The following is a 23,120-nucleotide window of genomic DNA, read 5'->3' on the forward strand; positions in this document are numbered from 1 at the left end:
TCTTTTTAACTGTTTATGCAGTTGGTCCCTACCTAGTCCTGCCGGACTCAAGTGTTGAAGTGAAGATGGACAGCTGACTACACAGCTCTCTAATACAAAGGAGACATCACTACAGCCAAGCCCCTCTTTTGGGGGGCTAGCTGGAATGTGGAATGTTACAGTGCAAATAAAGATTGAAGGAAAATTTGACCTCAGTTTGCCCAAATTATGAAACAAAGAATCTTCAGCGGAGCCCTGTTATCACCCAATGGCCCAATGACTGCCTCCCTGATTGACCTGATGGGCCAAGAACAAGGTGTCCAGTCTTTGTCTGTGACTGCAGGACACATTCTTTGGAATTTCCTCCCTTTCCTCTTGGCCTCAGAGCCCTTGTACCAAAGAGCAGGCACAGTATACACATATAAAACCACACTCACTGAGGATGTCAACCTCTATGCCTAAAACCATTGTGAAGCATGTTCAAGCCGCACCTTGACAGCACCAAAAACAACAGGTTCAACAGGAGGAAAACATTCAACCCCCTGGCTTACTGGTAGACAGATAAACCCAATGTGATTTAATTTCCCACCTGTTTACTTCATTTGTCATTTGGGCATTAGTTGTGAGATACTGATTCCCATGCCTCAGATCTGTCAGGGGCCCTTCTCTCTTTTCTAGACTCACCTGCATGGCTAGGTGAGCTACACTGGCCATAGCAGTACCTGTGACTGCTTCCCTTGTAAGAATCTGAACTCAGGGTAGCCCCGGTAGTGCAGCAGTTTAGCGCCGCCTGCAGCCCAGGGTGTGATCCTGGAGACCTGGGATCGAGTCCCATGTCAGGCTCCCTGCATGGAGCCTGCTTCTCCCTCTGCCTGTGTCTCTGCCTCTCTCTCTCTCTCTCTCTCTCTCTGTCTCTGTCTGTCTCTCTCTCTCTCTCTCTCATGAATAAATAAATAAAATCTTAAAAAAAAATCAGGACACCAGGCTGGGGGCATAGGGGGGGTAGCAGCAGGGATTCAGAGAAGTAGCAGCTCAGCTTAGACCCCTTTACTGCACTTTTTAATTTTTTTTTAAGATTTTATTTATTTATTCATGAGAGACACAGAGAGAAAGAGGCAGAGACATAGGCAGAGAGAAAAGCAGGCTCCCATCGGGGAGCCTGATATGGGACTTGATCCTGGGACTCCAGGATCGTCCTTACTGCTCTCTATTTTAAAGAACAGAAAGTGAAGGGGTGTCTGCATGGCTCAATCAGTTAAGCGTCGAACTCTTGATTTCTGCTCATAATCTTAGGGTTGTGAGATAGAGAGATAGAGTGCCCCCCTCCCCTTTGTTTCAGGCTCTGTGCTTAGCAGGAGTCTGCTTGGGATTCTTTCCTTCTCCCTCTGCCCCTCCCCCCACATGCTGGCTCTGGCATGTGTGAGTTCTCTCTCTCTCTCTCAAATAAATAAATAAATCCTAAAAAAAAAAAAAAACAGGAAATGAAAAAATACATATACATATACATCTTTCCTCTTACTATGAGACCTCTAACTCCAGGTAGTAACAAGGAGAGACTCAAGACAAATCTGAGAACTAAGAGAGGAAGTTACTGAATAGCTAGAGCTGGAGATCCAGGGAACTGGGAGCAGACAGGGGAGCCCTTGGCTTACCGTGTTCCTTTCTCAGTCGCCCTGACAAGATGGGGAAGCAGGACCCCTATCCCATGTGGGTTCATAACAAGCCCCTCCTCAGAGTGCAGGCTCTTGGTAGCGTGTGTGTGTGTGTGGGGGGGGGGTGGTATTGATCATCTTCTCTACCAGTTACTACCACTGCCACTCTTTCTCTGGAAGCGGTAATGTTCTAGTCTGAAAGTACATGCCATCACATATGCAACCACACTATCCTCACGTGCACCAGAATGAGCCAGTTTCCCAACTGTTTCCTCCCACACCAACTTCCAACAGTGCTTCTCATCCCCTGGACCTACTCTGCACAATAATTTGCTCCTCCTGCCAATATGCACGCAGCACCGCTGCTCTGCCCTGCCACAGCCCAATCCTTCCCCAACCTTCTTTCTCCAGGCACCCTGTTTCCCTTCTCCAGGGGCTGCTCCTGCCTGGCCCCATCTCCACTGGATAATTCCCCCTGTGGCCCCTGTATTGAACTGTTGTGTTGTCCATTTCCCTGTGACAAGGGCTCTGGTTACAGAGTTATTGATTGGTTTTCATGCAGACAGATGGGCCCTTCCCAAGCTCCCATCGAAATCCCTGGCTCTATGGGCTGATTGTTGCCTCTCGGGGTGTAGGATTGCACTGGAGACCACCCTCCACGCAACCTCCTTTGCCCAGGTCGTGGACGGTAATAAATGGAGGCAGCCTGAACGATAATAAAAGCAATTGAGTAGGTTACCTGTGCCGACACAAGATTTATGCCTCTTCATATTTGATGTGATGGTTTTATTGACTTCTCAAAATAGTTGGGACACTATTTATTTAGTTAGTTAGGAGGAGTTTCCCTCTCTTTTCTTCTTTGCACCGCCCTCCAAAACCTACCTGGAGTTCTCCTTAGGGACAACCGGGCCTGTCTCTCTCTTCTCTGGAGTTGCCAGCTGAGGTAAGAACCCAGGGCAACCAGCCATTGCTCTCACCTAAAGGCCATTCTCTGGCCTGAAAGCCCACTCGGAACCAACCGACAAGGGAAACAGACGAATACAACTGCTGGCCAGGAAGCCTAAAGTAACTAAAGGAACAAAAACAGCTTTTCAGGAGGACCACGCCAGCACACTTAAGAAATAAGATCAACAGGGATGCATGGGTAGCTTAGTGGTTGAGCACCTGCCTTTGGCTCAGGGCATAATCCTGAGGTCCTGGGATCAAGTCCCACATAAGGCTCCCTGCATGGAGCCTGCTTCTCCCTCTGCCTATGTCTCTGCCTCACTCAGTGTCTCTCATGAATAAATAAATAAATAAAATCTAAAAAAAAAAAAGAAAGAAAGAAAGATCAAAGTTGGACCTATTTCACATGTTAGTCAAATTATGGGTGATCTCAGCAGCGGAGAGCCCTCTCTGGAGAAGGACAGGCTTCCCAGACAGAAACTGGCATATTTGTGGCCCTAGTCTGGTAAGGCCCCGGGCCACAAAAGGCAAGTTCTCTGTCCTTATTTCTCCTACTCCTCTGAGGACATAAGTCTTCTTCTTAGCCCACTAACTTGCCTTGACCCTTTGCCATGAGACCAACAGCCCTGACTACCAAACAGCTACAAGGGTATGGAGATGTGGCAAGTAAAGCTGCCCTTCTGGCTCAGACTCAGGCCAAGCCAGGTTCTAAGAGTCTATGAGTCAAATGTGCAATGTTCTAGAACCTGAATTTCAAAAAAAGAGACACAAACTCCAGCCCTGAACATGTCTTCAGCATTTCCAGTTTTTCTTTTCTTTCTTTTTTTTTCTTTCTGATAGGTCTTCAAATGAACAGCTGGCCCACTACTGTTGCCTCAAAGCCACCAGACCTCTGATGAGGCCTGCAAATGACACAGGATGGAATCCCTGAACAGTGCTGCGGCTGTCCCCTTGAAGCCACTGTTGCCACCGCTAGGAAAATGAACATGCTTACTTAGAGCCAAAGGGGCTGAGAGAGAGTGTGGGTAGCAGGTGATCAGTGAGAAACTGACTCTGGAAGAGTCCACTCTGAAGATCTAAGGGCAGGGAATGCCCTGATCCCAAGAGTGTAGGGCAGGCTGGAAAAGTTAAGAGAGCAATGGCCTTTTTGTCAGCTCATTCCAAGAGAGCACCCTCAGGGGATCCTCCGTAACCCTAGACTCTACCTGGAGTTCGAGCCTGTTCTTTCAAAGGAGCTGTATACTCTGCACAGAGCAACAGCCAAGCCAGAAGACTTTGGCATATAATCAGGAAAATCCTCCCTGCCTAGTCAATTGCTCAGCGATATAATGAGGTGATTTTCTCCCCCTTTGGTAACATGGATCTCGCTCCATCTCTTCCCCCCCTAGGCCATTTCCCACACCAGGTTTCAATCTCAAGTCACCTGTTTATAAACATCCGTCCTCTACAGTGGCAGTGTACAAGCTGAAGAGCTGGCAACTCCATGCTCAGTGATCAGTAACCCAATATTGAGAATGAGTCACATAAATTCCACATGCTAAGCAATCTAGTCAACCCTCTGGATTTTTGACAGTGGTCTCTGGGGGCTGGAGTGGGTTTGGGAGGCCTCTCTGACCTACTCTACTGACTCAGAGAGGTATTTCTCTGAGGATTTGCCAGTGGAGTATGTGGATTGAATGTCTGAGCCTTTATCGCGACAGGATCAGAGAAAACCAAAACCAATTTTAAAGCATGAAAAGCAATTTAGTTTATAACCATAACAGCATATTTCAAGTGCGGCGACAGCATCTGTTTTGAGGAGGAGAAGATTAAAAAAAACTCACAATTTGGCTCAGGTGGGTGAGCATGTGTGGACTTCCTGTCTTGCCAATCACCAGACATGCACACACTTACAATGATTATAAAGTACCTAAGACAAGTGGGCACCTCACCAACAGTAAGACTCTAAACTCAAGAACCACCAGTGCCCCTATGCACCACACTTTCTGCACAAAGGAAAATCTCCAGGCTCTTCCAATGGTGAGTGAAAATTCACAAAGTTCCTGATACCTCCAACACTGGCAGAAACATCCTGCCTTTATCATGTTTCAGGGTAAAACAACAAATCTCAGATAAACCATTCCCCCTTTAGAGAAAAGCACCTACAAGGATGAAGCTGAGAACATGGGGCCCTACATGCACCCTTCCAGCCCCAACTCAGCAGCACACTGGGAAGCCCTCAGAATTCTTTCCCAGATTTGAACCGTGATAGGCTTCTGTCCCAAAGTGTCATCGAAAACACCCTGTTTACTCCTTGACGACAAAACAAACCAGGAAGCCTAACTGCAGACGCAGGGCTGGCTGCCCAGGCTGCCAGTGGCTTCCCTGTTCTTCTCCTCCCACCCCTCTCCATCTCCAGCAACACCTGCCCACAGATAGCTATTTCTACATGCCCAAAGGAAGCCGCGGTGCCCCTCAGGTGGTAGGGCTCCACGCTGAGCCGATTCTGCAAGCTCTCAGTGCTATCAAGCTGAGGCCATTCTTCTACTCTCAACCCACTCTTTTCCTCCTCGCTCCTCTACTTTCTCCTAGTTCTGGGGAGTGCACCCCAAAGCTTCTGAGCTTGATCCTGGGATCACTTCTACCCTGCTTTCTGGCATGAGCCAGCTGCCCAAAACACCTCAGCCACTGAAGGTATATGTTGGGGAAGAGGGACAGGGTGCTAGATGGGGTCGTAGGCAAGGGATGCTGCCACCAGAAGTGCCTTGATTGCTCCAACCCTCTACCCAAAAGAAAAGCAAATTGCCTTAACTGTGCATGTCTTGGGTTCCTCTAAAGGCCTGCAAATCCTATCACTGACAACAAGCATTTCTCTTGAACGTCCCCCAGTACACCAGCACCCAGTCCCAGCAACATCGCTCCTCAGCAGGCTGCTCTCCGCCCAAGATCTCTGTTCCAACTCACTCCCAGGACCAGCAGACAGCCAAAGGGCTGAGTCTCCAGATAACTCAGAAAACAAATGCTTTGTCCCCAGCCCTTCCCAAAAGGCCAGTCCTGCCCTAGCCCCAAAGCTTCCCCAGTCTGCTCTGGCTTTTAAATGCAAAGGACACATTCCTCTCCCAAACCACCCGGAGTCTTTCTCCAGCTCCTTCTGAAAGTGTCTGAATGTCAAACCGCTATGCTTTCAGTACCTAGCGAGCCAGGCCCAGGGAGCTGGAGGGTTTTCGGAGGGTGTATAATTAGCTGATCAGTATTATGTTACCCTGTTCATAACTGAATAACCATTTTAATACAGATGGCACACACTGGGATAATTTCTGGGGTCGCCTCGCAGTACGTTACAGCACGAGTGTGGCAGAGGGAATCTTCTTTAGCCAAGGTACATTCTACCAGCTAATTTTACCTGCTGTTTTCAGGATGATTTGGGATAATTCCATATCATTTGCAAAATATTAAAAAAAACTTGATACGTGATGCCAGTTTCAGCAAAAGGCACTATCCAAATTATTAGTTGTCCTGATAATGAGTCTATGAAGAGTACAAAGAATAACAAGGGTATGAAACCCTCAGCCTTCTTCTCATTTGGGAATCTGCCTTAAAATGGGGGACAGGGGTTGAAAGGCTGGCCAAGCTGTCTGGAACTTGTACAGGGTCTCTGTTGATGTCAGACTGTACAGTTCTGTGATGTTGAAGCCATCCTGGGTTCTTGCATCCAATTGCTGTTTGTATGTGTTGTGCCCAACACAGCCCCATTTGCACACTGGTGTGGTATACATACATGGAGTGTGCATGTATACTTTCCCAGAGAGCATGCTGGAGTAACTTGGGGACTGGGAGACTATCTTGCACAATTATATGTCGAGCTGACTCCAGCCTATGCCATCCTCATGTCACTGAGCCTTTCATCCATGCAGACTTTTCCCCTGGCCCTAAGCATCCTAAAGTTGAACCTCGAGGTCCAGGGCTCTCCCTGCCTGCCTGGTGTCCCACTCCTTGTCCAGTTTCTCTACTTCCTGCCAATTGCCGGCTGGTGGTTGGCGACTGCTCTGCAGGCCTGGATCCCCGTGCATGTAGACCGGAAATTTGTGCTGAGCTGCCTAGCAAGGACAGGGCTCCTGGGATGCAAGCTTTGTGGGAGTTGGTGGGGAGGGTGGGGAAGCCAGGATAGGCGGCTGCCCCTGGGGAAGGGAGCATGCCTTTAGAAAGGGAAGTCTGTTTGGAAGCGATGAATAGACACTGGTCATTTTAAAGGCTGCGGGCTGTGATTGTCTCTAGATACTGAGGCACGTAATCTTGGAGTCTTAATTACCACAAACACTTGGATTCATTTCCAGGACGCCGGCGGGAGAAGCCTGGCAGGAATACCCAGCCGTGAGCTGGAGACCGCTCTGTCTGTCTGTCTATCTCTCTGCCTCCCAGGTCCCCTCTCCCTGCCCAAAGGACTCTGGGGGCTGAGAGCCTGGAGGCAGGGCAGAGGCTGGAGAAAGAACAGACCTCAAACTGGGAGATACCCTGATAGGCAGGAGCTGGGAGTTGGAGTGCTGCCCTATAGTCCCGGGTGGCTTGCTCACCTGTTGATGGAAGAGACGCTGGGCACTGTGTCATTGTCGCAGATGCCCTCAGCCAGGAGCCGGTCTCGGATCTCCCAGGCGAACATAGTTGGGTTCTGTCGCTTGTATTCAGCAATCTTGTCCACCACTTTAGGCGTCGCCACTTTGGGCTTGGAGCCTCCGATCACTCCGGGCTTGATGCTGCCGGTCTCATAGTACCTGCGCCGGGAAGGCCGGCGGGGTCAGCGAGAACAGGCCATGGCAGGGGCGGGGAGGCTGCAGGCTCCAGGGCAGTAAAGCCACTCTCCCACCCGAGGCAGGGCAGCTTCGTAGAGGGAAAAGACTCAGCATGGCTGAGCCAGCTTCCGGAGGGTGCTTGGCTAGGGTGAGGGATGGGCTTCAGGATGAGGAGGAGAATGGAGGATGAGAGAGACACTCCCTCCAGGAAGACAGTCATGCCAGGGATTGCAAGCACACCAGTGGGAATACATGCCCCTGGGGGTTTGAAATCCCAGTCTTTCATTAAAGAATAGGAGGAAGAACGCACTTTCAGGCCTCCAGGCCCACCAGGGCTGAGGCACCACCTCCAGCCCTTTCCTACTGAGCACAGAGCCCTGGTGAGAACCAGGAGCAGGACCCTCCTCAACCCTCCCCAGTGCTGACTTTTTTCTCCTCTTGGGGACCCATTTATGCTCCCCACCCTGTTCCTCCAACACCCGCCCCACTGTCTGCATTAACTCTGCTTGAAGAGGAGTCCCTCCCTTTCTGAAGTCTTGTATCTGGCAGCCTGCTCACAAGAACCCCAAGGCTCAAGGCTGGGCAGGAGCTGAATGATCCTGTTCCGCCCTTGTTCCTGGGGTCCTGGCCACCACCTGAGCACCCTGTCCAAAAGGAGCCACTCTCTAGATACCCTCCCACCCCATATCTAGATACCCCTTCTTCCACTGGCGTCCTGGACTTTTAGCCAAGTCCTCGGTCTGGAGACCCAGGGCCATGGGATAAGGAGGCAAGGCGACTCCCAGGGGCAGCTCTGAGGCCCTCACCTGCCCAGGATTTTGCTGACACAGCCGTGGCTGACGCGCAGCTGCCGGGATATGTCGCAGGGCCGCACGCCCTGGTGGGCCAGCTCCACGATGCGCTGCCTCACCACGTCGGGCAGGGGCCGGCCGTTCACAAACACCCCCCCGAGCTGGTTCACACCCCCGTGCCCTGCTGGGGAGAGACAAGAAAAAAACACAACACCCCACACACAGCAGGGACGGGCCATTAGCCATTAGTCAGGGTCCGCAGCCCAGGATGTGCAAAGGGAGCAGGCAGGGCAGAGGGGCCTGATGGGGGACTCTCGGCAGAGCAGCGGTCTGCTGTCTGCGGAGCACCACTCGGCGGGGATTGGGGATTGAAACCCAGGCCGTAGAGACGCGGAAACGCAGACACAGGGCAGAGAGCTGAGAAGAGCTCGGCTCTAAGACCAGTACCTCTCAAGAGAGAAAGTGAGAGAAGGAATGGAGAAGCAGGGTGCGAAGAGGACATAAGGGGGATTAATGCGGGCAGGAAAGAATGTAGGAGAAGGAAAAGAAGGGTGGAGCAGAGAACAGAAGCAGCGTGAAGCGGGATCCCGCCTGAGCCGCAAGCAAGGGGGAGTCGTTGGTGTGTGCTAGCGCTTGGAGGCAGATGATTTTGGGGGGCCTGGGACCGGTTGACTCGGAACAAAAGGGCTCCGAGCACAGAAAGGGGCTAAGTCTCTGACACCCTCCTTTTTGCTCCCTACCTCTTATATCTATTTTTAATCAGAGTTGGAGTGTGCCTACGTCCTTCACTGTGTTTTTGTTTTTGTTTTATTCTGGGTTTTGATGGGGATTTTCCCTTTCCTTTGTTTTCTATCTTTAGATATTTGGGGGTCATATTTCCCACTCGTCTCCCTAGTGTCTAAAGTTCAAAGAAAGCCAGATGGAGGAGGGAAGGCTGAAGACTGCAGGGGCCCGGAGTCTGCTGCGCTCAAAGCCAGGGAGGCAGTGGAAAGCCGCACGGCGCTCTGTTCTGTTCTGCAGCAGCCAGAGAACGCAGGCTGCTGGGGCTCGTCTGCCTGCCGCCTTGAGCCAGGCTTGGGACCCACTGCCTTGCCTAGGTAGCATGGTACAGGTCACCCAGATGGGCTGACGACTCACGGGGCATCCTGTGCTGCCAGCCAGAGCCAGCTCCCATCCCTCTGACCTCCTAGACCTCGGCAGCCTCCCAGGACACTGCGAAGCAAAGGTGTTTGCTCTCCTGACCAGGAGGAGGGCGCTGGGTCTCCAACCTGACTCTAGCGGGGGAGCCCCCCAACCTCGGAGCCCAAGTGGTCACCGGATGCCAGGCCTGAGGACAGTGCACGGCACCCTATTCCCCATGGCCTACAGCAGTCTAGAAATCCTGTACCCAGAGCGATCAACCCGCAGCTGCAGTTACTGAGCAATCCAAGCGCAGGGAGTTCTAGCAGCCAGCCTGACCTGGCCGGCAACCTACAGCCCCCGCACTGCTAGCCTCAGGCGACTTTCGGAGAAAGCGGGAACATCTGCGTTCTGCTCATTTCTTTCCCGTCCCCTTCTAGGGGTACTGAGAGCAAGGGCCGGTATAATCCCTGGGGACAGGCTTCTGATCTGGAGGCTGGGGAAGGCTAGAACCTTTTATTTTTGCCTCTCATTCCGGCTACTCTCCCTACCTCTAGCCCCACTCCTCACCCTCCCCTCCCTCCAAACCCGGACCATCAATAATTTAGGCCCCGGGAGAACTCGCGTTACCCGTATGAAAAGGCGGCAGCTGCGGGCAGATTAAAGATGAATAATTCAGCCTCCCCGGGCTCTGGGCCCGGCCCCCCGGCCCCAATCTAAAGGAAGGGGATGGAAAGGGGGCACGGTAGAAGTCCAGGGCTGGGACCGGGAGCCGCCGCGGAGTCGGGCCTGGAATGCGCCACGGCCGCCGCCAGCGCGGACTCGGGCTGCGGCTGCTTGCTGGCCAGCCCGCCCGCGCCACGGTCTCTCCCTTCCTCCGACCACCTTCAGCTCTCCTTGCTTCCCTTTGGGTTTCAAAGTGACACCCAGTGGGCGGCAGGGACTCGGCAGATGCCCCGCGGAATTGGCCAGAGAAAGGAGCGAGAGCAGAGGCGGCGGGGCAGGGAAGCCGCCGGCTGGGCGGAGGCGGCGAGTCGACCGGGTTCCACTCGCTCCGAGAAAGGAGACAGGATTTCTGGCTCAGCTCGCGGAGACCCGCGGCGGCCCAAGGCCCCTGACTCCGATTACCTGTGCCCGGAAATTATTTAGGAAAATATATTTTATCCCAGGAGTATTTTTTAAAGCCCCTTCCCACTCCCCATAACACTAATTAAATGCTTAGAGAAAAACAGAGCTCTTCCTCCTTGGCTTTCTTGTCCGGAGTACTGATCCAAGCCAGGTCTAAAAAAGTTTCCCTGTGAAAAGTTACAAATCATCCTTAATTATTAATCTACAGAAGAGGAGAAGTTTTTTTATTAGAATCTATTTATCTGGGGGGGGGGAAGCCTGCAAAAAAATCTCTGAATTGTTCTCCAAGCTAAAGACATATGATATGAATTAGATAAATTCAAATCTCATTAAAATAATTCCATCTTTTGGTATCTTCTTCATTTTTTCTCCCCTTTGTCTTTCCTCTGTAGCATCCTTTCTGTTTTCTTTTCTTTTCTTCCCCTTTTTTGGATTCCTCTTCCCTTTCTCCCTAGCTTTGGCGTTTGCCTTCCTTTTGTTCTTTCTTCCTTCCTTATTTTTTCCCCTTTGACTACCCACTGGCCAGTGGACCATTTTCACCAGGGAATGGGAGGCCGGCAAGGAGCCTCCAGAACTGCAAACGAAGCTTGATTTCTCCTTGGAACCCCTCTTTGTTTTTAGAGCATCTCCCACGGAGAGGCAGAGAAAGATGACCACCATGTCCTGCCAATCTCAGGGTCCCAACTCAAGGAGAAGGGGAAGGAGAAGGGAAGGAGGTAGGAAAGAAAAGAAGAGGAAGTAATACAAACCACCTCACAAGAAGCCCTGGCTGCGCTGCCAGGGCCTGAAGATGCTGGGAGCTGAGAGTCAGATGGGGGCACCCCACCCCCACACTCTTCTGCCTGATTGTCCTGACACCGAAGCTGCCCATGCTAGGAGTCTCCTCCTGGACGACCACTCTCTAAGTTTGAGAAAGGTAGAGATGAATGGAGGGTGGGGGAGACACAGAGAGAGAAAGAGAGAGAACAGAGAACACAACACAAACCCCTCAAAACTGCCTGCCAATTATTCTCCCAGCCCAGGGCAAGAGGGTGACAAGGGAGTAGGATGGCTGGAGCGAGGGCCAGGGGCTGTGGAATGATGACCTAAGAAGGAGCAGGTGGAAAGAAGGAAGACAGGTGATGGGCACCAGGGAAGGTAGGAAGGCAGGTAGAGGGAGAAGTATTGGTGACATAAGGCAAAAGAGAGAAACCCGAGGCTTTAGAAACACTGAAGAAGAGAGGGGAACAAGTGGAAAAGGAAGAGCGAACGGGGGGGGGGGGGGCCTGGAGAAGCCAGTGCGGTCTCCAAAATGGGACCCGATTTCAGGGGCCCCGGGCCGCGCTGGGACGGGACAGGGCGGGAGAGGGTTAGGATGGGGAGCCCCGAGCTGGGACAGGAGCCGGGCGCCGGTACTCACGGTGCATCGCGGAGAAAGGGTCTGCTTTGCAGTGCATATCCATGGGGAGGCAGAGGAGCGGGAGCAGCGCGGCCGCCGCCGCCGTGTCGCCTCTCAAACTCAACTTCAGGACTTGAGGAGAAAAGGGAGGGACGTTGGGGAGGGGGGGAGGTGAGCGGGAGCCCGGCTGCGGCGGGGCGGGCGGGGGGCGCCGCGCTGTGCTCCCCGCGGGGACGCTTCCCGGGCGGATCGGAGCTTGCAACCTCAGCGACCGCAACTTCCCACCGTCGGGGCGCGGGGCTGGGCGGTCAGCAGAGCGGCCGCAGGGCGGCGGGCCGAGCCGGGGGGATCTGGGGGCGCATGGCGTGCGCGGCGGCTCAGGCCAGGGCTGAGGCTGGGCGGGGGAGGCGGCTCGCTCCGCTCCCCGGGATCCCGGGCATCCGAGAGGCGGCGGTCTGGGAGGGCGAGGAGCGGGGACGGCCCGAGGGCGCCGGGCGGGGAGCCGGGCCGCTCCAAGTGCCCGTGAGTTGGCGAAGTTGGCAGAGAAGTAGCAATCCTCGGGATGTCCGAGCGGGCGCCTCCGGGAGGGGAGAGCGTGAGCCGGGCCCCCGCCCCCGGAAAAGGCAGGCGCACGCCGCCGCGGCCGAAGGGCCGGGAGGGAGGGAGGGAGGGAGCCGAGCAGCGCCGGCAGCACTGGGCTGGCCCCAGGTGGGTTGCGGCTGCGAGAAGACTCGGCCGGAGACTGGAGCCTCGGCTCCCGGTGTGTGTCTCTCTAAAAGCTGCAAAGCCCCCTCCAGACCCCCTCCCCCTCCCCGCGCTGGGAGATGGATGACTTGTCAGACAAAGGCAATAGATTCCACCACTCTGTGATTCGCCAGCGCCGGAGCCCCGAGCTTCGGCGAGGAGGGCCCCGCGCCTGTCACTCCGGTGCCGGAGAGGGGAGGAGAGGGGAGGAGGGAACAGGAGGGAGGGAGGGAGGGAGGGAGCGGCGGGCGAAGGGAGAGAGAGGGAGGGAGGGAGGGAGAGAGGGAGGGAGGGAGGGAGGGAGAGAGGGAGGGAGGGAGGGAGGGAGGGAGGGAGGGAGGGAGGGGAGCGGGCCAGGGGGAGGGGAAAGGGGAGCCCGGGATTAAAACTACACAGAGAAACGAAACTCGCCGATAAGATAAACGTTAGATAAGGATAAAGAGCGGCCAGTCTAATGAATATTCAGGCAACGACGGAGTGCCGCGGAGCGCCGCTCTCCGAAGCCAGGCTCCCAGTCCCAACTCACCCAGCCCTGCCATCCGCCGGCCAGTGCCCGCGTGGGCCACGCGGCCCCAAGCCCGGTCCGCATCCCTAGTCTTAACCCCCCTCCTCTCAGCCCTGAGTTCCCTTCCGTTCCTTCCTGATTCTTCCTTCCTCTCTCTGGTCCTTCCCTTTCGCCTTTCCCTCCTGAGGTACCTCCCCACCCACGCACCCCCCAATTCTCATTCCGGGGCAAAGTGCCCGGCAGTTTGTCCTCTCTCATCCCACGCGCGGCTGCGCGGAGGGCTTCCCTCTTCTCCTTGGCCATCCGGCTCTGGGCAGCCCAGAACGCTCGGTTTAGGATGGAGCTGGAGACTTCCAGCGAGGACCCACCTGCCTCGGTGGGACCCAGCGGACGGTGGGAGAGCCCGGGGACTTGGCTTCTGGGCCTTCGGATGGCCTGGGAGAAGGGCTTGGGGAAGGAGACAGTGCAGAGCGACTGGTCGCTGGCGGCAGAGGACGCGGGAGACGAGGTTTGCACTCCCGGCTGGGGAGAAGAGGCTGCGAACGAGGCTGAGCGCCGCCCGCTGCCAGCTCGGCGGCTCCGGAGCTAGCGCAGGAGGCGCAGCGCGCTCGGCCCGGCCCCGCTCCTGCCAGAGCCTCTGGCCCAGCCTCCGCAGCCCTCGTCCGCACTCGCTCGGGTCCGCTCATACGCACCAGGCAGGAGAAGCCCTTTGTCTCCTAACTGGTTAAGTACAGAATATCCGGGAGATCTTTATGAAATATTTTCCCTCGTCTCATAAATCATCTTGGCACTTCAGCTGATGTTTTAACTCTCTCCCCCTCCTTCGCTCCCTCCCCCCGCTTCCCTGGGTCTGCGAAAGGGCGGCTCAGGGAAGCCCCGCGCTCCGCTCTGGTTGCCCAGTCTCCAGGCGCCTCTGGCCTCTGCCTGCAGACCCTGGTGCCCGCGAAAGAGCCGCAGACTCGCGCCGCTGTCCCGCTGGTGGATGCCCAGGCAGCAGCCAGGATGGGGGCCGCCCCTGCCCCACTCAGCCAGGAGGAGACTCCTACTGGGCCTCTTGCACCCGGGTGTTCTGAGTGCCCTTAATCTTCGGGCAGGGATCCAGCCAGGCTCAGTCCCACAGGATTCTGGTCCTCCCACTCCTTACGGGTTTGAGTCGGCTGGAATCCTGACATTTGCCCCCCTTCCTGGAGCCTCCTGAGCCTGATCCGCTTAATCCACCTGCAGAGTAACTTCTGGGAGGGGGTAAAAAAAACCTCCCCGCCAGTCTCCTCCCTCTCAACCTTCGCTCCCGCTTTCCTTGGGCGGCTGGGCTGGTTCCCTTGGGCTGGAAGGTGAAGGCGCAGGGTCCAGCCCCGAAGGTCAGTCTCTTCCTCTAGAGACCTGCAGATGGCGCTCCCGGGTTTGCTTTGGCCTCACAACCCCACGTACACGCACTAACTTCGTGTGGGGAGCTAAAGAAAGGAAAATACAGATCCTCGCAGCCTAAAGCGAAAGGCTCCCAGGCCTAGGAGAAAGCGGCTCTCAGGTGGTATTACCTGGTACAGCCTTGGGCTTCCTTCAGGAAGGTAATTAACCAAGACTGAGGTGGAAACAGGGTGATAGAGGAAGGATCCTTACTGAGAGGAGCTCAGAAATGAAGGAGCCCTTTGCCCCAGGTCTCCCCATATTGGTCCAGGAAGTTAATAAGTCTTGGGGAGTCTGAACTATTGGAGGAATAAGACTGCCCAGAACACCCCCCACACCTCCACACACACATAGACTCACAGATTTTTCTAGAACCAGCTAGACATATCTCTGTGTTACACGTACTATGAAGAGATGTGGATGCAGACAACAGGCATTATCAAGTATTGGGCAAGAGGGATTTCACATTTTGTGAAAGGGAACTTCTGGGGACTTGATACACAAAGTGTGCTGGAAGTTATACTTACACATCTATCTTTCCCATGTACCCCCTGAGGAGAGAAGACTCTCCCATGATAGTCCAATTCCCAGGTAGCCTCTGAGATTCCAGAATCACTCCCACCCCACCCACCTCCAGTTTCTGGGACCCCTTTCCCAGCACTGCGCTAGCTGGACATTCACCCTCCCACTAAGCCAGCCCCTGGCAGCTCTCCTCAACTCCAGCCCATTCCCCAGTCTAGAAAGTTAAAGAGCAATGATCCCTGATGATTAGAAACATTTTGGCCAAGGCTGTGCCTTCTCCTATGGCTCCAGGGCTGGCCTACAGATTTTTCTCCAGACGCTGGCCTCTCCCTCTTGATGCTCCCTTTCCTGTTCTTCCTTTTCTTCTATACAATCTAGTAGAGGAGAAAAAAGCAAGAAAGGGGAAAAGGGAAGAAGAAAGTAGAGGAAACAGGAAAAGAAAGAGAAAGAAAGAAAACAACCCAACCCCAAACACAACCCGGGCTCCGACCTGTCAGGGTTGGTTGCTTTTCCCGTCTGCCTCTAAATGAACCTTTTCTCTCTGGTGTTTTCAAAGCGGCCCTTCCACCCCCCAACCTAGGGGCATTTACACTTCAAACAAGGCGCCCGCCTCCCTGCGGAAATTTAAAGGCAAATAAACTTTTGGGGAGTTGCTCTGATACCCATCTCGGGATTTGCTTCATTAGCCGCCTCTGTGCATCTGATCTGCCCAATAAATCTTCCTTGTGGATCTCCGTTCCTTCGCCGTCTCCGCTCCATTCCCCGCCAGGCTCTCCCGGTGCTCTAGCCCTTGCCTCCCTCCTGGCTGCTGAGCTGCAGCTGGCCTAACTCTTGCGCTGTCCAGGGCTTGCTCTGCCCAGGGCTTGCACTGCCAGGTGTAGGTGTGGGAGAAACAGGGTCCCCGTTGACTTCCTCCCCCACACCCCAAATATACACATACACAGGCATCCCAAGCCAAGCCAAGCCAAGCACGACTAGTGCTCAGAGCTACCAGATGCATTTCTGGGTAGATTGTGCATGAAGTGAAGTGTTCATGTAGACCCTTTCTGCTGCCCCCACTTGTACCAGCTCTCCTCTCCACCCTTCTGCTCCTTTTCCAGTTTCCCCGTTCCCTGGCCCAGAGCTTTCTGTCGGGGTGAGGAAAGGCAGAGGCGTGGCTGCCACTGTACTGCAGGCAGGGCCCAGGCCCAGAACCCAAACTCCAGACCCCCCCCAACCTCAAACAGTTTGGGGAGGCGCCTGGGAGGTGGGGGCCTGGGGCAGCGAGGGAGCTGTGCTCCTCCCCCTTGGCATGGGGTCCTCTTCCTCCTCGGGCTCCTTCCACCTCCTGGGGAGTGGCAAAGGGAGCCAGGACTGGGCCTCTGAGGGAGGGGATTAGAAATTCCGAAATTAAATGTATCTCCCTAGGAAATGCTCCCCACAGCGCGGACCAAATTAAACGCATTAAAGTTCAGGGGGGAAAAAGCTGTTTAGAACCAAGGGGGGAAAAACTAGTGTGAAGGGAAGAGAAGCAGAAACGGAGGGAAGAGAGGAAGGTAGAGCAGAGTAGCAGCTTTGCAGCCAAGCTTCTTTTCTGAATTAGTGCCAGTTTGGGAAGTCACCACTACTACCACCAGAAAAGAGAAAAAAGCCAAGAGAAAGAAAGTTCACTGACAATCCAAGTGCGGGAAGGCCACAGCCCACTCGCTCTCTGGGTCCTGGCGCACCCTGGGGCCCAACTCTCCGCGACCGGAGCCGAGACAGCCCGCCCAAGCACCGGGCCCCTCTTCAGCTCGGCCAGACCGGCTCCCGCCCAGCCCTCTCCCCTCCTCCTCCCCATTCTCTCCCCGCCCCTCCCCCTTCCTAGCCCTCTGGTCACGTTGGAGGATGGCTTTTTTTTTTTTTTTTTTGGAAGAGCTTCTGGTACAATATGGAGCACCATGGGCTGCAATTTCACACTCCACGGCACATTCCCCCTAAAGCTACTTTCTTTTTTTTTTTCATCTAAGACCCCCTAATTTCTGCTTCCTCGCTCCCTCTCTTGCTCCCTCCCTCCCTCCTGCTCTCACTCTTCTTTTCCCGCTTTTGTTCCCAATATTTGGGCTCCCTGCGTGAAGCCCGGGGGGAGGCCGCCTCCCGGCTGGCCCCGCCCGCTCGGTCTGTTGGTCCTGTGGAGGCCGGGCGCACGTGCTGCGCCTTTATCCCCCGCCGGCCCCTCCCCCTTTAACCCGGCTGCTCCACGCCAGAGGTCCCAGCGACCTGCCCGGCCCTTCGCAGCCCCTTTGAGGGTAAACGACAATGCAAGCCACTTGGCCACCAAAGCGGCCTCTTAGCGGCACGGGCCTGCCAGGTGGCTGCCGCCGGTGGGCCACCCGATTGGGGAGCTGAAAAAATAGTCAAACCGGGAGAAACTGGGCTAGTTGGTCTACAGGGTAGGAGTGGAGGGCCCTGTGTAACAGGGCACAAGCCGGAGGGTGGGAGGCCAGAGGCCCACAGAGGCCGAGGTACTCCCAGCTCAGATCTGCAGGCAGCTTGTCCCCCCCCTCCCCAGACACTCCCGGACCTCTGCGCAGCTAAAGGGGCTACTCGCCCCACAACCCAGGAGAAGGGGCCCCAGCCACCACATTCACAGTCCCTTTCCCTCTTTGAGCCTCAGTTTTCTCACCTGTAAAATAGGCATGATTACCTGTCTTGCCTACTCCATGGACCAATGCACTTTGAGAACCAAACATTTCTGTGGTAGATTAAGGAATAAGTGCCCAGTTTTCTGAACCCTTATCCTTCCACAAAGAGGGAAGGAAGGATCCTAGGCTGGTTAGGCAGGGCAAGGGGTGGTGCTTCCATCCGACTTCTATCCTGTAAAGGAAACAAGAGGATTCCTTGCTGCCTCCTTTCCTGTGTTCCTTCCTTTCAGGATTTTTCCCCCTTCTATTGACTATAGGACACCCTGTCCATGTTTACCACTCTGCTCTGTCTTTTCTGCCACTCCATTCTCACTTCTTCCCGCACCCTCGCCCCGCTGTGTCAGCGCAGATGCTAGAGGATCCGTTCAAGTCCTACCCCCTACCCCCCAACAAACAGGTTAATTGTAGCCTCAGGCGCGGTCCCCTTCGGGCCAGTCTGCCAAAACCGTTGGGCGGAGGCTGGCCCGTTCGCAGAGACTCGGGAAAGGAAATCCCGTCCAGTCTGGTTCCAAACAAAGAAAGTTGGTCCTCCCAGGACCTTCAGTCAACCTGCCAAAGCCAGAGCGGGGATGAGACAGTGGGGAGAGGGCCTGATGAAGGGGAGACGTGTTAGGAGGGGAGAGAAGAGGGGAAGAAAGGGGACATGAAAGGAGTACTGGGGGAAAGAAGACACCTGTCTCTGGATGGCCCGAAGAGGCTGGTTCAGGCGAAGCCGAGGTCCCCATCCGGCCAACTACCTCTTCCCTTCCTCCCCAAGCCCGGGTGAGAGAGTGCGAGTGAAGCTGTGCGGGTGGCGAAGTAATGATTAACCCTCTTCTCCGCCAGGCCCCGAGCCCGAAGCCTGACCCGGCTGGGGTGGAGGGATACGGTGCCGGCGAGCGCCGCACCGCCCCGGCGCTCCCCGCCACTCCCCGCCACTCCCCGCCACCGCCACCGCGACGTAGGGGGCTGCGGAGTAAGGGGCAGGTGGTAGCAGGGGGCAGCCGTAAGGGAGCCGAGTGCCGGGCGGAGGGTGGGAAGCGCAACTGCAGATGCCGGGCAGGCCAGCGGGGAGCGAAAGAGCCGCAGCCGACGTCCGCGGAAAGGAAGGGGCCAAACGCGGGCGAGGGCGCGCAGCTCCGCAGCGCTGAGGAAGAGTTGGAGAGGGGCGGGAGCACCCCGGCGGGCCGAGTTTTCCCGGAGTTGCGAGCGAGCCCCAAATCTGCTCCGTCGGATCCATCCGCGGCGCGCCCGCCCTCCCTTCCTCCTCTCCCAGCAGCGGTGTGGATGTGAGGAGCAGGCGGAGAACGCGCCAGAGCCGGGAGCGGGTAAGGCAGGGGGAGCCCCGCCAACCGAACAGGGAAGCGAAGGGCAGGGCCGCCAAGGCGGGGGACAAGCTGCTTGGCGCCGCGAAGTTGCTGGAGACAAAGGACCGGAGCGGAGGGGAGAGGGGGAAACCGGGGAGAGTGGGGCTGGCTGAGACGGGGGAGAACCGAGGCACAGGGGTCTCTCCGGGGACCCGCTGAGGTTTGTCTTACTCCTGCCACCTCCGTCCACCCCAGCCCAGAGCCGGGACGTCTGGGGGCTCACTCCTGCTCGGGTGCCTGGCCCGTGGGCCTGTGGCCTGGGGTCGGGGCGAGGGGTGTTGCTGGGGCTGTGGGGGCCTGAGAGAGAGAGAGAGAGAGAGGAAAGAATGTGTGTGTGCGCGCGCGCGTGTGTTTGTGCGCGCGCGCGCGCGCAGGTTTAGGCAGGCGGGGGTGGGGGTGGGGAGGAGGGAGGGTCTCTGCTGTAGGGTTAGACCCCCCCACCCGCCCCAGGCGGCTGAAAGCCTCCGCCCTCCACCCTCCGTGGTCCAGAGCCTTTCACTCCCCGAACTTGAAACAAAAGGGCTGCACCGAATCCCTCAGGAGCCAGGACAAGGGCTCTTTTTGGAAAAAGTGCTTTGGTTTGAGACTCTAAGGGTCACTGCATCCAGGATTATTTCTTAACTTTCTGTAACTGTTGGGGGGGGGGGATAAAAAAGATGCAAAGTAAATCTTGGACAGAAAAAAGCCTGGGTCCCAGTAGTTCTCTCCGCCATGTCTGGACCGGCGTTGCGGTCTAGACCCGCGGCTAACGAACATTTGAAGAAACTGACTAATGGAGGGAGAAAGCCTCTGTCCATCTCTAAATCAATTAAGGAGAATTTCTGATGGGTCTTCTAGGGGGCTGAACATCTCTGGGTGAGAGGATCGCGAGAGTGTGTTGTGAGGCTGCGTGGAAGGTGTGTGTGAGAGGGTGCGTGGAAGGTGTGTGTGAGAGGGGGTGGAGAAGGGGGTCTGGGCAAACAGCTGTGTCCCAGGCGGGGCTGAGAAAGGAGCTCAGGACCCATATCCAGCACCTCCCCCTCCTCTCTTTGCCCTCTGCCGAGGCTGTTCCGAGGCCAAGGCCTTCTCAGCCTCTTCCTGAGGGGCGGCTAATCAATCCTGCAGGTCAACACAGCAATTAATAAGGGGGTGAGGAGGCCTAGCAAGAGAAGGCGAAGAAGCGTCGGCTGTGTCTCCCCCAGGCTCTGAGGGCCCGGCGGCAGGACCGGGACTGGGAGGGGTCTCGGAGGGCAGAAAGAAACCTGGGAACTCAGGGCCAGGCAGTGGGCCCAGAGCCCCAGGAGGGAGAAGCAGGGGACCTGCGACAGGGAGCCAGATAACCAGCCAGGATAGGCCAGCTGACATCAAATAAACATCTTATTTTTATGATTCTGGGGGTACAGGGGACGATGGACAAAGACCACAATCGGCCTAGCTGCAGATTCTCTCTCCTTCCCCCATACCTCGCCTTATCCTGGTGGTTTTCGCTGCTTCCGATCTGGCTCAGCGAGACTAAATGCAACCCGCATCCTTCGCAAACCCGGCTGCGGCGCTTGCGCCAGGGCGTCAGCCAGGCACGCTCGCTCGCGCGCGCGTGTCATTGTCATTTTGAACTAGCTGAAGCCAAAGGGGCGTGGGGGCCGTTGGGGGGGGGGACGCGAAGCCCCTGGGGAGCGGTGCCCCGGACGGACGTGCCTAAAGTAGGAATTAGGACCCAGGAGCGGGAGGGGCAGTGAAAAGAGAAAGAAAGACAGAAAGCGGCTCGGAGGGCGGAAGATTCCGGGGCTCCGTGGGGCCGCCTGGAAGAGAACGGTGGATTCCCTGCCTCCTGCCCAGCTCCGCAGCTCCTCCCCACTCTTCTCCAAGCCGAGGCTGGCAGGAGTGCGATCCCCGCACCGGCCAAAACGCGAAAAGGAGTGCGGGACACAGCTGGTGGAGAGCGGCTATCAGGCCTGGCGCAGGTAAGCGCAGGCGACCCTGCGTGAGCGCCCTGGTCCTTTCTGGAGTAACCCGCGGGCCCAGAAACTTGGGACGAGGGTCCTGACAGGCGCTCAGGGATGCCCCCACCTCTCTGCCTTCTCTTCTCCAAGGCTCTGGGGAGGAAGACCGGCTGCATCTGCGGGGAACTTGCCAGGACTGGGAACCAGGTCCATGCACCTCAGGCCTGCCAGGCAGAAAGAGCGTCCTCCAGAGAGGGGAAATGGAAAAGTGGGAGTGTCGGTAGGTCGAGAGCCTGAGCAGGGGGACTGGGAAAGAAAGAGGGGTGGGGGCAGGAGGTAGTAGGAAGCAAAATAGATGCAGTGAGTGAGGGAGAAGCCTTGTACAGAGGAGGAAGAAAGGGGGAGAGAGGTTTCCAGGAAGGTCCAGCCATTAGGTCTGTCCTTGGGCTGCATATTTATACGGTCGAGGGGGTGCACAGATGGGCTCTCAATTGAATTCCATCTTCAACACCATCAGAGATTGATTTTGTACTCGCTTTTAATTTTGCCATAATTAATTAGATCATTACAACTGTTTGCTATTGATCTCCCTACTTAAACCTCTGGTGCGGAGGGGTGGCCCAGAGCCCTAAAAGCCCAGGAGGCCACAGTTGACACTCCTGGGGGCCCAGGTTCCCAGTAGGTACAAAGCCCCCAAGGGGGAATGGAGGCACTTCTTGACTGGGACAAGAAGTGTAGAGGAAGACCAATGCTGAGAGTGGAAACTGGGTTATCAGCTGAAAGAACTAGATCTTGAGCTGGTGGGGACTGATGAAAAAGGGGAGACTGGCTTTGGAAAAGGTGAGGGCTGAGGCAAAAAAGGGCCTGGAGTAGGTCTTTGACCTCTGTGGAATTATTTGGAAAACTCTTGGAAACTGATCCAACCCTCTCCCTTCCCAGCAATCCAAAACTAGACTTGGGTTCCTGACTTCCCACCCCTGCGCTACTTCTAGGGCACCTAGTGGGCAAACAGAGCTGATTGCCTGGCCTGGAGAAGAGAGGGAGGGGGGGAAAAGGAACAGCCCTCCACTCCCATAGCCCTTTGGGTCAGCAGTTGGAGATTCTTCTCCCCACCTGGGTCCCCTGGCACCTGCCGTCCCTCCCCTTTCCTCAGTCTTCCCTTGAGTTGTTTATTTTGGGGGCAGAGCCTTTTCTCCAAACATCAGACAGGTCTACACCACTGCTTACACTTTGATTCATACTCAAAGACACGAGACCCTCACACACATACACACAGACAGGTGCCACAGACATGTGTGTCCCCATCCATTAACACATATGCACACCCACCCACACTCAGTTCCCACTAGAAACTAAGGCCTTCCTGGTGCACCCAACTTGGAGGAAGTTGTGCAAAACATTTTTGCAGTGGAAAGTGGAAAGATAAAGTCCTAAAGGCACAACAGAATGGAAAAGCCCGGTTCTGTAAAGAGACCAAGAGTTGTAAAACTCACGTTTTCCGAGTGGAAAGTTTTTAGCAGATTTAGAGGATACTGGGAGTGAGGGCCCAGGAGGTCCCACTGGTGGGGAGAGGCTGGAGAGTCCCCGTCATTACAGTGCCCCCCCATACACACATAGGACAAGCACAGAAGGACAGAGGAGTAGGGTCTGCCTCTACTGGGTCGCCCCATCCTTCTCACACCTCGCCCTCCGCCCCCTGCCTGTGGCGCTGATGGCTCGCTCCTCGCTCTTACCTGCCCGGCTCGCGCGCTGTTCCATGCTCTGCGCCCCGCCGCCGCCGTCCGGGCCGGGGTATCGCTTCTCGGCTCCGCCGCGGCCCGACAGCGCGCGACTCGCCTGTGCCGCCGCCGCCGCCCCGAGATCTGGGCGCAGCCACCCAAGACCGAGCGGCTCAGATAACCCAGGCTGCGGGCCGCCTGGGCTGTGCGTCCGCTCGCGCCCGCGCTCACACCGCCGGCCGCGCCGAGGCACAGCCACGCGCGGAGGAGCCCCTGGCTCTCCGCCCCGCGCACACGCGCGCACACGCACCCAGGCCTGGAGCCAGACGCCTGCACACCGACACCCGCGCTACCGGAGGCACCCAGAGACCGAATCCCCAGCCCAGATGCCGGCACACCCTCTCACCCCACCCCCTCTTCTTCACTGTCACACGCTCCCCGTCAGCGGCACAGCCTCACACGCAGGGGCGTCTTCACTCTCGGGCACTCCCCAACTTTGTGCGGGGCCCCCACCCCTCCACTCTCAGCCTCTCCCCATTCT

General features: G+C 56.1%; 1 protein-coding gene across 17 annotated transcripts in view; it reads right to left on the reverse strand.

Annotated features, from left to right (window-relative positions):
• PAX2 (paired box 2) overlaps positions 1-22,756 on the reverse strand; it is a 92,179-nt gene extending 69,423 nt beyond the window's left edge. Inside the window, exons 1-5 of one of the 17 annotated variants that reach the window (XM_072805675.1) lie at positions 18,270-18,440; positions 17,578-17,768; positions 11,780-11,890; positions 8,149-8,317; positions 7,127-7,324 (exon numbers count right to left, since the gene is read on the reverse strand). In XM_072805675.1, coding sequence (XP_072661776.1) covers positions 7,127-7,324; positions 8,149-8,317; positions 11,780-11,890; positions 17,578-17,644 — 545 coding nt within the window. In that variant the 5' untranslated portion in view covers positions 17,645-17,768; positions 18,270-18,440. Of the gene's footprint in view, positions 1-7,126; positions 7,325-8,148; positions 8,318-11,779; positions 11,891-13,028; positions 13,168-13,375; positions 13,576-17,577; positions 17,769-18,269; positions 18,441-22,594 lie in introns of those variants that run through there. The other 16 variants (XM_072805680.1, XM_072805667.1, XM_072805666.1 and 13 more) reach the window with 16 other exon arrangements.
• Positions 22,757-23,120: the final 364 nt, after the last annotated feature.

The sequence above is a fragment of the Canis lupus genome, chromosome 29 (assembly GCF_048164855.1).
Source record: "Canis lupus baileyi chromosome 29, mCanLup2.hap1, whole genome shotgun sequence".
NCBI classification, from domain to species: Eukaryota; Metazoa; Chordata; class Mammalia; order Carnivora; family Canidae; genus Canis; species Canis lupus.